The 16,727-nt window shown below is 50.1% G+C and overlaps 1 protein-coding gene across 2 annotated transcripts in view; it reads right to left on the bottom strand.

Annotated features, from left to right (window-relative positions):
* Nucleotides 1-4,914: 4,914 nt before the first annotated feature.
* The window catches only part of Slc35f1 (solute carrier family 35 member F1), a 311,583-nt gene continuing 299,770 nt past the window's right edge, over nucleotides 4,915-16,727 (bottom strand). For both annotated transcript variants that reach the window (XM_010644966.2, XM_033763196.1), the window contains one exon: nucleotides 4,915-7,890. In XM_010644966.2, the coding sequence (XP_010643268.1) occupies nucleotides 7,666-7,890 (225 nt within the window). In that variant the 3' untranslated portion in view covers nucleotides 4,915-7,665. The remainder of the gene's footprint in view (nucleotides 7,891-16,727) is intronic.

Below are 16,727 nucleotides of genomic sequence, written 5' to 3'. Positions count from 1 at the left end.
AAAAAAAAAAAAAAAAAAAAAAAATTAGGAATTAGGGAGACCAAGCCAAGACATCAGTAGAAATAAAAGTGGAACACTGTTGTGAATCTGGGCTCACACTTTAGGATGAATAGACAGAAATAACATGAAGATGCCAAAAAAGCACAGAGTTCTTACTGCAGTCTTATTAGAGATGGGTGGGAATTTTTCATTATAATGGGGAAAAGTGGAAAATTACATTAGTATGCAAAAGTCTGTTTCTTTACCATGCCAAGAGTCAGTAAAAGGAGATTGCATTGCAAATTGAAACAATCCACATTCACCCAATCAGAAGAGAGGCATTTTCAGACAAAGCCCACAGCACTCCCCTACTCCAGAAGTAGGAGGCAGTGTCTTCAAGGAGACTCTCGCAGCACACAAAGAGCAACATGGATCCCTCAGGGCAGCGGGGACAGCTTCGGCTTTGGAAATCCCAGCGCTCCATGGTGGATGAATGGGCTGTGTGGTCTTAATTTCCTCACACCCTTAGCTGGCAGGGCTCAGCCAGCTGGGGGCGCTCACACCGGTTTGACGACTGCAGCCTAGTCACATAATGGGCTATGGCGGTGTACAGCAGAGACAGTCCAGGGACCCACCCCATACTTATGTGTGAGGTGGGGATAGCAAAGAACGTGCTTCCATCTGCAGATTCTCCTGAAACGATTTAATCCAGGAGGATAAAGGCAGCAGACTTGGGACACACTGCTCGCTTTCTCTGTCTTCTCTTCTTGGGATTATCCATCAGGCGTTGCTGGTGACAGGTGTGTTAATAAGGCCGACTCCTCCAGGCGCCTGCGAAGCTGCTCTGCCCTCTTAGCATTGAGGATCTGGCTGCCACGTTGTTTCCAGTGGCCACGGGCCAGGCTCACACTAGGATCTGCACTGCTGCGCTCCCTGCAAGGTTTTGCCAGTGGTGACTAAGGCTACGTCCCACCTCTGACTAACGTGGCCATCACGTGCCTTTGAGCAGCGAACAGCCATGGGATGGCAAGATTGTCACACAGTGGTCTGCACTGTTTGTGCGTGATCTCACACTCTGTGTTTAAGTTTGTGACCACAGTAAAAAAGGACTTCATTGTCCTTTGAGAGTCACAATTATGAAGTGAAAACTGAATGCAAAATGGAGTCTCTGCTTCAACTACAGACACTAAATTCCCTGTGCCGAGGTGTTCTCTATCTGTGACCAGTCTCCTTTTAATTAAAATGCAGCCTGATAGGCAAAATGTTGGGAACATGAAGCAGTTATGTGACTCACTCAACCTTGTATGCTTGTATGACCCATTTAGCTTTTAAAATCCTATTTAAGGCCAAAAACTATATTAAAGAATTCAAACAAAAGCTCACAGAGCATCCCATAATGAGACTGTTTCGATTATTCTAGTGATTAGCCCATTTCCTCTTTCTCTAGTAATTTCATTTAGAACACTAGTCATCTGAAGAACAAGTGGATTTTTTTTATTCTTCGCTAGTTTGCTGTGAAACTGGCACATGGCCAGCCATCTGTGAAACTGCAATTATTACTATTACTTAAAACTTATCCTTCTTCAGGTGCTGTGAAAGTAATTCTCCTTGCCCACAAAGACAAAGCCTCGAAAGCCAGGAAGGAGCCTGACTTTGCACAAAAATAGGCATTGGCACTGAGTTCCAACCTGAAACCAAAACCCTGGAAGTGCTGTTTGTGGACACTGCCGGGGGGATGCCCAGCAAAGGGTGTTAGGGGTTCGCTGCTGCCCCGCACCTGCTGCTTTGTGCCCAGGAATCTCTTGTTTCGCTGGGAATCCGCATCCAGGGTCCAGGCGCTGATTTGTCATGCAGCATTTCCTGCAATATGAGTGTGTCCACTGTGGCAGTTTACCTCCAAATGATTCCAGCACAGCTGTCTCCTTCAGGCTCACACCTTTTCTTTTCTTCTACGTTTACCTGTTCATTTAGCAGCGAGTCAAGAGTGGTAGTGTCAGAGCTCCGGCAGTTGAAATTCCTCTGTCTTCTCCCGTATTGGCCATGGATGACTGAGAAGCAGGCCTGACAGGGAGGCAGTGCTGAGGCACAGCTGCTCTCGGGACGAGACCCCAGTGGTTTCGCCATTGTGAGCAGGTGGCCAGACCAGCCTCGTGCTACTGTCCTGCCTCAGACGGGGCCAGCTCTGTGCTGCCAACTGCTGTGGGGAGGGAGGTGCCTGCTTCTCTCTCAGAGCCAGGGTGACCATGTTTCCAGGTCCAGACCAAGTCTGTGCTGGTGTTGGACACAACTACAGCCAGTCTCAGCCCACATAAGTGCCCTGGTCATGAGCTGCGCACTCAGCCTGCTTGATGCTCTATTGTAGCTCTTGCATCTAATTAGATGAACCTCACATGGACCCCCTCAAGTTCTATTCCAGAGACAATCAGTTGCTAATTGTATATACTCTGTATGTTACAGTATTAAGAACAAAGAAAAATGGTCAAAGGAAACTCCAACTTGATGACTTTGCTTCTATTTGCACAACTTTATATGCAGCACTGTAATGGATAACAGGACATAGAACTATAGTATCATACAATACAATAAGCAAAAATTACAGTTCTATATAAACAAGGTGTACTGTACTAAAAAGACATCAAGGTTCTATGAACATGATGAACAGAACTGTACCAAGAAAAAAAGATGGGTTATAAATCTGAAGAGTCGTTAAAGAGGACGACGTCTGCATGGGTTAGCCGGTACCAGGAGGTTGGGGCAGTGCACGCAGATCACTTCCAGCAAAGTAAAGGAGCAGCTGCCTCTTCCCAGCAGTGATTACGGCATCATGGGGTTGCCTGGGTGCTGACACTGAGGGTGGATGACAAGCTCGTTTTTGTGCTTTTGCAGAGTTCTGTGTCATCCCCCTCAGCCCTAATCTCAGAGCGCATTCCCAGGGACCCTCTCCACTTGTCGTTAGTTTTCCTGTTAATCGGGCTGCAATGAGTCCAGAAGCGACCTGTCCAGACATCTGAGGACAATGGCCTGTCCTCTCAGGCACTGGTGAAGGCTATCTGGAGAAGCAGGGCGTTCAGTGGTACTATAATGTTTTTTAGTTAAATATCTTTGACCACACCGAGAATAAGGGGCCGAGAACCTGCCTGGCAGTCCACAGTGAGCCCTCTGGTTGTGTTTGCAGAAAGAAGAAAAAGGAAAAAAAAATGAGGAAAGGAAGGAATAAAGAAAGGTCAGCGTACATGGTGAAGAAGGTGCTCTCTAAACTCAAAACATCTTTTCAAGTCACAAAAGAATAGTTCACAGCCTGAGCCTCAGCCTGAGGACCAAACATCGAAAGTGATTTTTTTTTTTCAGTTCTCAGTGCATTTAGGTGGGCATTATGATTTCTTCCTTTCTAAGAAAAGGAGTCTTATGGTAAAAACTTTCCTCAGGAAGAGTAGGCGAAAAGAAGTCTTGTAGCACATCTTTTCCTATGCTTTGTGTTTACCATTGAAAGGCCTCAGCATTGAATCAGATGCACTTGAGGCTTCCGTGCACTGATACAGACAAGGTCACTCCACACTTTAGGGTCGGTTTCCCTGGGAAACGTGGAGACAAAATAATAAGTTATAGCCTCCTGCTGAATTTCAGGGTTTGGTATTTTGCCTCATATTCATAGCTATGGTGTTTATTCAACTGCTTCCTTGCCTTAGCACATCAAGGGCTTTCAAGTATTTAGGAAACCCAGTTTTTTCTCTTAAGAAAATTATAATTCTGTGGGAGGAAAAGATAGAACATGACCTGTACATTTATTGTCCATGCTAACTGGACCCTAATCATTTGGGATTGCTGGACATTCAGACATAAACTAGGCTGAAGTTCAACTTTATTTCATCTTTAATCAAAGAGCTTACAAAATAAAACTAAACAATCCTTTAGAGAGAGATTTACATTCTTCGAAGAAGTATTTTTCAACAGTGGGTCGCATTTTTTCATGCAGTCTGTGACATACGTGCTGCTCTGGTGCTTTAGGGGCGACTCGAGCGCCTCCCAGAGCACTTGGTGTGTGGCTGTTCTCTTTAACCTGGGAAATTTGCGCTTTTCTTCAAAAGCGATTGTGAACGTATATCTCAGACACAGTCACGGGGTCCATCTGCTGTGGAAAGTCTGACGGTGAATACAAATCACACGAACGTGAGTGTGTGTGGAGCCTGCTGTAGGTGCTCGGGGGAGAGTGGATCCTGGGAGTCAGGGTTCTGGCAGAAACGTGCGGTGCTGGGCAGGGGCAGTTCCTTTTAACCTGGGAAATTTGCGCTTTTCTTCAAAAGCGATTGTGAACGTATATCTCAGACACAGTCACGGGGTCCATCTGCTGTGGAAAGTCTGACGGTGAATACAAATCACACGAACGTGAGTGTGTGTGGAGCCTGCTGTAGGTGCTCGGGGGAGAGTGGATCCTGGGAGTCAGGGTTCTGGCAGAAACGTGCGGTGCTGGGCAGGGGCGTCCCTGCTTTACAAATGCTCTGCTCTGGGGAAGGCACAGTGCTCGCAGAACTTGCTTCTTCATGAGAAACCCCAGGGTGCATTTATTTTGTTCTGCGTGTGTTCCAGCAGTGGGCTTGGTGCTGTGTGAGTGTACCCAGGTAATTAATTTTGCAAATGACAGATGTGTCTGATTTGGCTTTTCGGAGCTATCCTTTGGAGACCGGCTGTGCCGTTCCTAATTTGGAAATATTTTCTTGCTGGTTTGTATCTTGACCTGTACCCGACTATCTGCTTTCGTTGCTATTTCTAGAATCCCAAGAGAGCTGCTTCCTGGTTGTCATAGTGCGGAAAACACTCAAGAAATCCAAGAGCTCGGTGCTTTCGTAAAGCATTTATTTTTATTTGAAAACATTATACAGGCATTACATTGCCACAGCCAGTCCAGAGGGGAGCATGCAAATATAAAAAAGCAGACAGTTTGTTGAACTTATTGGTGTAATTTTGTTTTTTGGTTCATATTTTTCCATTTGCGTCGTCAGGATTAGTGTGCTTTGTTTTGTAGCTGAACAATAGAATCCTACCCATGGGGTAAAATCTGTACTGGTAACTAGCTGGGACTACTAAGTGGTTACAAATCAAAAATAACCAAAACAAACAATACTACACGCTTGTCAGAAGGTTAATAGCACAAGTTAGCAATACCTAAACTAAACATCCAAACATTTCATGGGACATAGTGGTGCAAACCGTCCCCTTGCTTGGTCTCCCAGTCTTGCGTGAGTCTGGAGCCTGGAAGGTGGGACCAAGCGCAGACTTGTGAGGAGGTGAGCACCACCACCTCTCCGGGGTGGGCGGGCTTCAGGACAGCCCGAACACGTTGCATACAGATCTCGAAAGTCTTATCTTGTAGAGGAGAGTGTGGAGGTGGACTGAAAAGCTGAAATTTTTGCTGGTTTCTACTGTTATGAAATCTCAGAAACTAAAACTGCTAGAGTTAAGATTGCCCTATTCCCACTTCCCTCCCCACTCCCAAAGGATCGACGTTTTTACACAGAAAAAGAACTTGTCCTTTGCTACCGTAATTCCCCTTTATGTGAGCCTGGAACTCCTGACCATGGACAGCTCGGTACCTTTCCAGCCTTTCTAGAGACACACTGGCACGGCAAGGTGGCCTGGGGATGCGAAGGCCGACTACCAGGATGCTATACAACAGAGGGCACATGGCGGACTCACCTTGACCCTCACTCTCGGTTTCCACACAGCAGTCTGTCGACACCCAGAGTAACTTAGACAGCAGCCGTTAGCCACTGGTCAAGCGCAAACCTTTGGAAATTTGAATTAAAAAGAAAATTCCCAGTCCACTGAGTGGACTTAGAAATTGTTCCAGCCACTTGCTTCTCATAAGACTTTACTAAGTGTCTACAAATCAGTGTCATAAAAATGAATCCAAAACACAAAAACATTTGGCTTAAAATAAATACTAAAAATGAAATAAGTCAAGCAAATTATGCAAACCAAAAGAATGTAAACACAAAAATAAAACCACAATCTTTAAAGTTCTTCAGATCTGAGTGGAGAAAAAAATTCAGAGAAAGGTATTTAACTGGTTCTTAAGGAGCAGGGAGCAAGGCTGTCTTGATGTGACTGACACCAGGTTGAGGCCACAGCAGGTGGAACCTGTTTCTAGGGGCAGAAGTGATCACGGGATCTATGTGTCAGAGAAGAGTTTCTCTCCCATCTTGCGAGGCAGGACGACTGCCTGCATGGGGGTTCTCAGAAAGGCCACAGGAGTGCTGGCATGGTGAGGGCTGCTTGGCCTGCGCTCCAGGCCTCGCTCTGGCTCCACACCCCGATCTTTCTCTACCCATCAGTGTTCTGCATTGTGTGCTCACCTAAGAGGCCTTGATCTGCATTGCTCAAGGAGGTATGAACCCTGTGCAAGCCCTAGAGCCCACCAGAGACCCTTGGGCGTGGTGTTCAAATCAGCCAAGCCTAATGCACGTCACACCCTGACTCGCGGTCTGCTGAGTGACAGAGGTCAGTGGTTCTTAGTTTCCTGTGTTTGAATAAAGGTGCTGTTTAAGGGCACTGGGCTGGGCTAGTGACACACTGCCCAAGGCTTGTGGGACCCTGTGGTACTCTGCACCATGAGGGTGTTGTGTCAGTACGTGCTGCTGTCAGATGGATGTCAAATGTGATCACCTTGCCAGATTTTTTCAATGGTGCCGCCTTTACCACCACAACTGGGCCATCATTGGGTGGGTTCCACATCGGCACTGTGGCTTCGGGAGGTGGTGTGACCAATACAACTCCAAAATAAAGAAGATTTCCAGGCTGGTGCATTTCAAAACAGGTATTATATAAGTAAGAGGATAGAGGAGCATGGCTTTTTTCTGTGCCTTGATTAATTTATTAGACTAGAAAGTCTAGGAAATAAAAGGAAAATAAAAAGTAATTTTTGAAGAGAGGATTTAGGGAGGGCCAAAAAAGTTTGAAAGCAAATCTAGTGCTAAACACAAATGTTCCTATTTTGGGGTTTCCCCTGAGCCACAGAAATGGAACAGTCCTTGTCCTGCTGTCACGGGGACTTGATTAGCTGAATTACGTGGCCCAATGTAAAGGCAATGGCCTGGGTAATCAGAGGCTGAAATACAAAAAGGCTAAAATGTTTGCTTTAAATCTATTCCTAGAATAGAGAATTATATGGTCAGTTGCCTCTCCCCACAAGGGTCACAGCACAAAACACTTGTTGAGCAGGCAGGCAGGCGATCCAACAGGGCCAGAGATGCCAGCGGCCACCCAGGCCGGGACAGAGTACTTCTTGGGGTGGAGCTCCCTGCCCTGCATCGCTCTGTGTCTGTGTAAAAAAGAAAGTACGATCCTTACAAAGAGTAGGACTCGCCATAGAAAAGTGGGGCTCCTGTGGGCTACGTGGGGGTCTGGCAATGGTCCCAACCAGGAGTCCAAAGGCCCTCCTGAAAATCGGTACACAGTAGTCATACAGATCAGAACAGCGAGGACACTGATGTCACAGCAGTTGGTGCAGGGTTGACGGGCAGCCATCTGAGTGCCTCTCAGGCAGGTGTACAAGCCTGGGCCCCAGCGGCCCTCAGCAGGTGCCCTCCAAGCTCCCAGACTCGCTACCTTGCAGGCCACCTGTGTGAGCTGCACCCAGTAAATACCTTTCTCTATGTACAACACGGAGATGACGGCGGACAGGGCCGTGGCCTAGGCCATGTGCACATGGGGCTCCTCTTCGGTCTCCTGGCCCAGGCTGGTGTAGGTGACCGAGGGCTCCACCTGGGCTGCGGCGGGCAAGTCCACGGCAGGCCCCGCAGGGTTGCGGAACTGCTTGTACACGCGGGGGTCCTGGGCGATGTAGGTGGAGGTGGAGGAGTACAGCACCAGCCCGATGAGGATGGTGAAGAAAGACAGCAGATAGAGTCCGGAAAACTGAAGGACACAATGCAGAGTGGTTAGCGCACGCAGAAACCTGGTTCCCTCCCGAACGGGTGACCACCCCAGCACTCCTGATGGAAAGGGAATTCCGCTGCCTGCTCTGGCTGGGTCTTGTGGTTTCCTCATCTTTTCCTAGTCCCTGTGGCTAGCACAAGGAACACTTCCAAATGTCCCTTCAGTACCAAGCTGATTTGCTGGGGCAGCTCATGAAGCACAAATTAAAATACATCAGGTTAAAGGCAAAAGTCTCCAACACCACTCAGCAAAGAGCTGGTTGTTTGTGGCCTCATTAAACCTGGGAGAAACACTGATATTGCACTGCAGGTTGAAATGAAGCCATAAACAAGGACACCCTCACTGACCACACACTCCCCTTTCGCCTTAGTCCATGTAGAGGTTATTTGTCCTCTTGGGAGTAACTGTTATTAACGCTGGCGACTGTCCTTGGGATCCGATCACCCTTGAGGAAGAGAAAGAAGTAGTATCATTTGCCTTCCTGCTCCATCTGTAACAAAGCAGAGCAAACGAAGCTGTCTACCGCGAGCTTCTTCCTAAGCTGCATGATTGAAATTCATAGCGTTTGGGGGATGGGCATCTGTGTATAAAAGTCTCGGGAATTTACAGATTTCTTAAAGAAATTAAATATTGCATGGTTTCTCTTTATGAGAAAGTGAAACTCCAAATAAAGAGCAAAATGGATGCTGGGTAAAAGAGAGTATGGAGATCTTTTGCAAAAGGGAGGGGACCAAGAGCTGGAGGGAGAAGAGGAAGGACTCGAACAGAGGACGTAGATGGGTCCTGCACGTGTCCCACTCCCCACGAGGAACGTGGTCACTGCGTACTGCGATCGGGAACCAGAGACGCCAGCAAACGGGACTCCGGAAGCTCGTGCAGTGGCCTGGAGGGTGCGTGGCAGTTGCTGTGGCGGTTAGGGGACAGGACGGTGTGGCCACCCCTCCCGGTCCACTCATTCACTCGCTCACCGCACTGACCGCAGAGCTTCTCACAATTCCGTCTCTGCCTCCGCACTGAACTCTGCGCTGGGTGACGGGAAGTGAGAGCCGGCCGGTGCCCACCCACGGAGCCAGTCATCCCCATGGAGAGCCAGGGTCCGCAATGAACAGAACCCACAGAGCTTGCAGCGTGCAGCTCTCGTGCAAGTCACCAGCTGTTATCCTGCTGCTGACCACAGTCTGCCTCCGCGGAAAAGGCATCGACTCTGTTTTCCTATTTTGTTTTTTATGTTCATACTCTGAAAGAACCAGCAACTGGTCAAAAGACAAATATTCATAAGGAGAACAGGAGAGTGACGCAGAGAGTCTATTAAGTAAGTCAGGACTATAAGCAAAAGCTAAAGGACTCTATCATTGGTGGTTCCATAACAGGAAAGGCAGCTAAAAACCGCACGTACGGAAGGTGCCCGTGCCTAAGCGCTCCACCACAGTGCTTTTGGTCTCTGCCTCTCCCCCGTTTTCTTTCTAAGCTGATTTTCGTTCTAGGACACCCCTCGCTCTGTCCCTTGCTGCCTTGTCGTGCACAGTCCAGCCATCCGGTTACACTTCCTTGGATGGATTTATGTGCTGGACTGCACTAGCAACAGCTTCACTTAATAACTTGAAATAATTAATTCTGTTTTCCCCCATGGAGAAAAATGTGCCTTACTCTTTGACTTAAGTGATAGGGAATGAAGACCGCTACCTCCACACCCCTGTACATGATCTCAGAAAACCTGCCCGGCCCTATGTTTGCCTTCTGAAATTCCGCGTTCAGCAGCTTCACCCTTGCACTAAAGCTTTGTGCATGAAATGGTGTGTTCCACACACTACAATCACCTCGGCTCTTTTGTGAATTATTTTCCCTTTTGAAATCTCATTCAGGGTTCAGTTTCAAAGGAGCAACCTTGTGTGGTCTCCTGTGTGAGCTGCCTCCATCGCAGTGGATGGGGGACGTGACAAAAGCGGGCTTGCGTTGCCACCGCGTTTTAACCGCAAAGTGGGTTCACATCCCAGCTCCCTTCTCTCTTGCTGTGACCCCGCCGAGCCCCCTGAGCTTTCTGGCCTGAGCGTCCATATCAGGCAAGTGCACTGCCGGGTGGGGTCAGGGAGAGGATGGGACAGAGCCTGGGCCCCCAGTCACCCTGGCTTCCTGTGGGTACACCCTGCTCTCACGTGGCTGCCAGGGCCGTGCTGTGGAAGGCAGCCAGGAACGAGTGGGGAGCCCACCGCCAAGTGTTTTCCAGGGATGTTACTCTAGAAAGACAACGCACACCTTATTCTTAATACGTTTCTCTGTAATTCTAGTGATCCATTTTTGGAACACCTATAATGACGCAACACAATGAAATGTTTTCACATTCTTGTTTCTCCGGGTAAAATATATATTTCATGCAAAAAATTTGAAAAATTTCAGCCTTTGGCAAAAATGGGTTCATTCGCATAGAATGCACCCTAAAATTGCTCACGAGATAGATTAAATGGAATTTTATACAGGGGAGGCATCTTGAAAGTTGCCTGAGAGGTTTTGTTAACAGACGGTACAGAAAGTTTTCATTTCCCCAAAACAGAGCAGGCCGCAAGCACTAGGATTAATCAGGATCAATACTGGATAATTCAAATGATGGCAGAAAGGTTTATTTTTAAAAAGCAAGGAAAGTTTCGATTCCCCAGTCTTTTTAGCTTAACAGAAAAAAACTAAGCGAGGGGAGCAAACAGCCCCCACCCCCACCGCACTCCAGCTGTGCCCTCATCTTGCAGAGCTTTGGTCTCAGAGCCACAGACACGGCTCCGGCCGTCTGGGTTGCTCAACTTTCTGACAGCAAAGAAACACTCAGCCCCATCCCCTGAGCTGAGGGCCAGGACCATCTTGGGGTCACTGGGTGAGGACAGTGAGGTGAGGCCCGTGCCTCCAGGGGTCGGGCCTGTGTGCACCCTGAGCTCTCCGGGGCCAAGCGAGCCTGCACCCTGGTCTTGGAAAGACACGCACCGTCCAGACAGCACCGTGACACGGACACTGTGCTCTGCTCCCATCTGTTCCGTCCTCACGGTCACTGTGGGAAGGATCAGCACAAGCCCTGCACGTGACAAGAACCCCGTGCAGCTCACAGCCCTGTGCCTGGGACGGTGCGGCATGGACCTGGCTGGCGGGGAGGCCGGCAAGGAAACTCACAAACCTGACTGGAGCCAGGGGTTGTAGCTGCCTGTCCGACAGCTGGCCCAGCAGTGGCTGTGGAACATCATTAAGAACAGAAAGTTTTTCATTTTATTTTTGGCATGAAACATCTGAATTGAATTTTAATAAACTAATGACTTTAATGGACTGAAAGCTATCTCTGTAGGAAAAAGCACACAGTTTGGAAGTCATTTCAAGGTACATTTATAAAAATGCCAACGCAGTGTCTGAGGAACAGGGCAATTTCTCAAGGGCAGCTTTCTTTTTCTCACTTGACTGAAGGGCAGAGAGTCACAGTTTGGAAACAGAAAGCTCAGAGGGAGCCTGCTGGGCTCAGCTGGGCCCCAGCTATGGGGCTTTGGCAGGGCCCAAGAAGCCCAGCCTATGGACGGGAGGTCACGGCTCTCGCCGCTCTCTCCCCTCCTTCCCTTCCCTCTTCTCCCTGCCCTCACGCTCTCTGTCCTGGCACCGGGCAGCAGCTGTGCTCCACCCGGCCGCTGTCCCGATGCATGGCCTCCCCACAGGCCAGATGCTCGGCTTCATGGAACCGGGCCTGGAGCCCTGAGCCAGAGTGAACCTTCCCTCCGTGAAGCCAATTTCTCAGGTGTTCCATCACAGCACAGAGAGCGGGCGGCAGAGGGGCACAGAGCGGACTGAGGAGGATGCTGGCTTGTGCCTGCGGAGAGGTGGGCATAGCTTCTCCGCCTTCCGTTGGAGGAGACACCCGAGTATTGCTGCTGTGTGACAGCTTTGGACATGGCTTGGGGACTGCCTGCCACATACCTCCGCCTGCACACAGGAATGGTTAGAACCAACTGCCGACTTCGGATAATGCCAACGTGAAAGACTCTTAGTCCTTCAAAGGGATGCATGGCACTTCACAAGAAAACAGATCCAGTGGAAAGAAGGAACTGTTATTCTGGAGAGGCAGGAGGAGGAGAGGGAAGGGGTGGAGTGGGCTGTGCATGGCGGGGCTCCCGGAGTTATCTGAGAGAACAGAGCGAGATCACACCTGGAGAGCCGGCGCTGGGGAATACCAGAGCTGCAAGGAGGAAGAAAACCAGGTCAAGTGAGGAGGAAAGAGCGTTAAAGGGAGTTCTTCAACAGCCCGGAGAAGCGGAGACTGCAGAACTCCATAAAAAAAAAGATTTTGTCTAAATTGCATTCTGTACGCCCCCTCATTTTATACTTGATGTGTGTATGAATGTAGGTGTGTGTGTGCATACGTGTATGTGTGTGCGTGTGTGTGTATACATGTGTCTTAGTATGTGTGTGTGTGTTTTGTGGTGCTGGGGAATTGATCCCGAGACCCTCACACTCAGTTACACCCTCAGCCCTTTGTCATTTTGTATTTTGAGTCAGGGTCTTGCTGGGTCCCCGCACTGCATCTGTCTGTCCGTCTGTCTGTCGTCTGTCTGTCTGTCCGTCTGTCGTCTGTCGTCTGTCTCTGCGCCCTGCTCTGATCCAGGCCTTCGCTTGGATGTTGCAGTACTCCACAGACGGGACGAGTGGGCGGCTACGACCATGCTTCCCTTTCCAGCCCTCATTCTGTTTGTTCTCTTCAAAAGATACCAATGTCATCAACGCTTCCTTTATTTTTAACTGTTTGGCATAAGTCCTCTCTGAGCGCAGAGACGGAAATGCAGAACGCTAACAGATGTTTCTGCTGTCAGCAGTGTGGGGAGAGTGCAGGCCACTTGGTAGCCACGGGGAACCCCCAAGGTCATGCAGCAGTCAGCCAACGGGGCTCCAGCGATACTGGGAGGGGTTTCTGTGCAGGGAAACCGAACACAACTGTGATGTGAAATATCAGATGGTCAGTGTTTGTGAGAACTGTCCTGAATGTTGCTTGCAATGTAAAACACAGCCTCCCTCTCCGTGCCTTCCGTGACCTATAAAATGAACATATGGGGATGAGCAGTGTATCTCACAGTGACTTGCAGCTCAGGAAGAATAAACAAGTTCTGTGGTGTCTGAGGTAGAAGCAGACTGCCTGGTCTGGGTGTCGAAGTGGCGGGAACACACCAGTGCCTAAATAAGTCAGAGCCAAGTCAGGAGGAGTCACCTGCAATGCTGCTGTGATGAGGAGTAGCTGGCAGGAGTCCCTGTGCACTGAGCTGCCGCCTTCTGTGTGCACCGTTTTGGCAAAAGTCTTGGAAGAGGCCAGCAAGGTGCAGTGAGCCCTGGGTGGGAGGGAGGACCTGCTCATCAGTGACCCTGCGTCTGTCCTTGGCACGGCTGTGTGTGTCCAGGGGGCCTGGGACACAGCTCGGGCCTAGAGAGATTTGCTGGCTCCAGCACCGAGGCCATGGGTCATGGCTCTGCACAGGTCATCGCCAGCTGCCGTGGCTCCGATGACCACCACCCGCTGCAGAAGCAGCACACGCATGGCCTCCCACGCTGGAGGCACTAAACTAATAAGGGTGCTTTTATTATCATTAATAAATAATTATTATTAAGTGCATCGAAATGCAAAGGCTTGACTTCTGGGGTCACTGACTGGAAATCAAATACTTTCCAAGTCCTCCATTATTACTCCACTCTTACTTCTCCCTTTTTCTTCATATTCTCTCTCCCTCCCTACCTCCTTCCCTCCCTCCCTCCTTCATTTTTGTTAAGAAAAAGGTCAACATTTCTGGTTAAATGCTGCAATATTTTTGAGACCCCACCATGGAAATTCTAAAGGTGAGCGTGGCCCGCATCAGTGACAACATGGAACACGCTGTCTTTGGAGACCCAGACTTCTGGCCCCTGCTGCTCCCCGCCCGCTCTTCCCCGAGGTCTAACCCAGAGTCCACGCTCATGCAGTCGGGAAGCAGGGAGCACATCCGTTATGGGGCAAGTGGTCTCCCGACTGAGTCGCTGAGATCTGATGGCTGGTGACTCATTTCCTAAGCAGCACGGTGCTAAGAAGAGCAGCACCACCGTGTGCCCTCTGCCCTGCACCCCAAGGCCGCCTTCCTGGCTGCACCCCAGCGCCGGACCACCCGAGCAGCCAGTCATGTGGTAGGCCGCACGGGCCCCGCCCCAGTCGGCACCTGCTTCCCCGATAATTTCGCAGGGGTTCGGAGAGCTCAGGGTGGATCCTGCCTCTACCTCCCGTGCGACAGACCCTCACTCAGCTTCATGAATGGGCAGGAATCCATGTTCACACAGATTCCTGTTTCGTACATCCCAGGAAAAAACAAAAAAGCTACAACAGCCAAGCTGAGGGGCTCGCTCCGTGGGTGCTCAATGCGGGCTCGGCCACAGCCATGCGCTCCCCGCCTTGCCGTCGGCCTGTTGTCGGCCACCCACCGCCTGTGCGGGTCCTGCTGCTTCTGAGTCAGCCGCAGACAGAAGCGCGCTGGTGGGGGGTTCCTGTTACAGGGCACCCAGTGCATGGGTCCAGAGGTCCCTTAGCATTGCGAGCCCTTAGCTAAGGCGGGGAGGCACCACCCTGCCCTGCCCAGTCCAGCAGCACAAGCCGCTGGAGCCTTCAGCTGTGCCGTATGAGTCAGTGCCTGAGGACGAGGGCCGTGAAGCCACAGAAGCTGGCAGAGGACAGGGGCAGACCCAAAATGGAGATGTTGACGGCCCAGCCCTGTGGCCCTGAGCCCGGCCCAGGGACTTGAGGGCTGGGCCTGGGCTCTGGGCATGGGAGGTGTTCTGCTGATACAAGGCACAGAGGGTGGGACCCATTCTGGTGGCCACACAAAGCCGACCAGTGCCCCACTAGGCACAGCATCTGTCCAGGAGCCGCAAGTGAACGAGTGGAGACTCCGGCCACTCTCGTGAGCCTGGGGTGCAGAGAAATGCAACAGAGCTGAGTCTCCGGTCACGGGAAGGAGACCGCGAACGCGCTGGAGGACAGGGAGAAGGAGAAGCAGAAAGACTGAGACCACTGTGGACTAAGAGGGGGCCAGTTCAGAGCAGGATGCCGGCAGCAGGGGCAGGAGCACGAGCATGGGAAAGTGCAGGGCCCACAAACGGACGAGTGGGTAAACAACACGCGGTGTAACACGGCTGTGTATTCGGCCTGGAAAGGGATGGAGTTCTGACCCGTGCCACAGCACAAACCAACCAACTGTGCTCAGTGAACAACCAGACTCCAGAGGACCAGCGTGGTGTGGTCTCACGTAGACAGCACATCTGCAGGCAGCAGACACGGTCAGACAAGGGGCAGTTAGCGCTCAGTGGTTAGCAGTTTTGTTTAGAGTGCTGGGAAAGTGCGGCGATAGTAGTGATGGTTGTGCACACTATGGGTGTAATTATATCGTGGGACTGTACTATTATATTGGTCAAAGTAGCAATTGTGCTACATGTGCTTACTAAAGCTTTAAAAAAGTTAATAAAAGGCCGAACACCGTTGACTAGCAGACTTCACATGAGTAATCCGCACGGTATGTGAATGACAGACGCTCCTCACTGGACGACCGAGGTGTGTTTCTGTGGCCAGGGTGTCTGTGAGCTGGCAGCTCAGGGGCTGCCTGCAGTAGCACGTCCACCCGTGCGCAGGAGCAGATGCCGCCTCGCCTTCCTGTGTTGCAGGAGTCATTACCGAGGGTCGTCTGTGCGTCTCAGTACAGCTGCAGAGTGGGGAGTGAACGTCCTGTGGGTGAGCAGCATGGTTTCCGGGGAGGTGAAAGGCGGAGCACAGGGCATATGGGTGAGTATGGGGTGTGCTCCTTGGGAGCCCCGCACCGTGTACCCTGGTATTCGGGTGCTGACCCTTTGCTCCTGTGGCACAGGTCTGGGCTATGTGTGGCCAGTGGAACCCACCCACATGTCCACCCTGAAGTCCTTCTGCCACTCCGTGCCCCCAAGATGGAGAAACATTCTGAGAAGAGAACCCTGCTCAGGCAGGAACTCGGGTGACCTGCCAAGTCGGGTCCTGAGGAAGCTACAGCCTGTCTTCCAGAGCCCTGAAACAGGCAGCAACCTGTATCCTCCAAGACGAGGTGGGAATAATTACAACGAGCTCTGAAAACAGTTCTGCACCTTGGAGATGCAAAGAAATCCATAACATTTGTGTGTGGTTTTTACCTTTTAGCAGCTTTAATGATGACACACAGCAGAAGTGACCGTGCCCTGCTGAAGAGGAGGGAGATGTACGCAAGGACAATTCGGGTCTATACCTGGGGTCAGTAAACTAACAAGTCTGGCAGGACCTGGTTTTGTCAACAGAGTTTTATTGGGGCAGAGAGAGCTCTTCGGTTCAGCTGAGTAGTTGTGAAGAGACCACGTGGCCTGCAAAACCTGAACACTCTAGCCCTTCACAGGAAAGCTTGCTACAACTCATAGTAGTAAATCTTGGAAACAGCCTATATGGCCACGATCAGATGAATGGATAAAGAAAATGTTACATTTACACACTGTGAAATATTACTCTGCCAGGAAGAAGGACACGCTTGAGTCATTTGTAGGAAAATGGAGGCACTTGGAGACTGGTATATGTGAAGTAACTCAGACACACAAGGTTAAATACTGCTTGATTTTTCTTATATGGGAAACCCAAAGTATAAATAAGAAGCAAAATTAAAGATAGGTAAGAGGGAACAGGAAGATAGTCTTTGGGCAAATAGAAAAAGGATCTTGGGGGCCGGGGATTTAGCTCAGTGGTGCTGCCACCTGCCTCACAAGTGCAAGGTCCTGAGTACCAAAAAAAAAAAAAAAAAAAAAAA

Source organism: Fukomys damarensis, unplaced genomic scaffold (genome assembly GCF_012274545.1).
Source record: "Fukomys damarensis isolate Sample0158 unplaced genomic scaffold, DMR_v1.0_HiC HiC_scaffold_14, whole genome shotgun sequence".
Classification (NCBI taxonomy): domain Eukaryota; kingdom Metazoa; phylum Chordata; class Mammalia; order Rodentia; family Bathyergidae; genus Fukomys; species Fukomys damarensis.
Note: the sequence above shows the minus strand (reverse complement) of the source record. Positions and strands in the feature narration are given on the sequence as shown.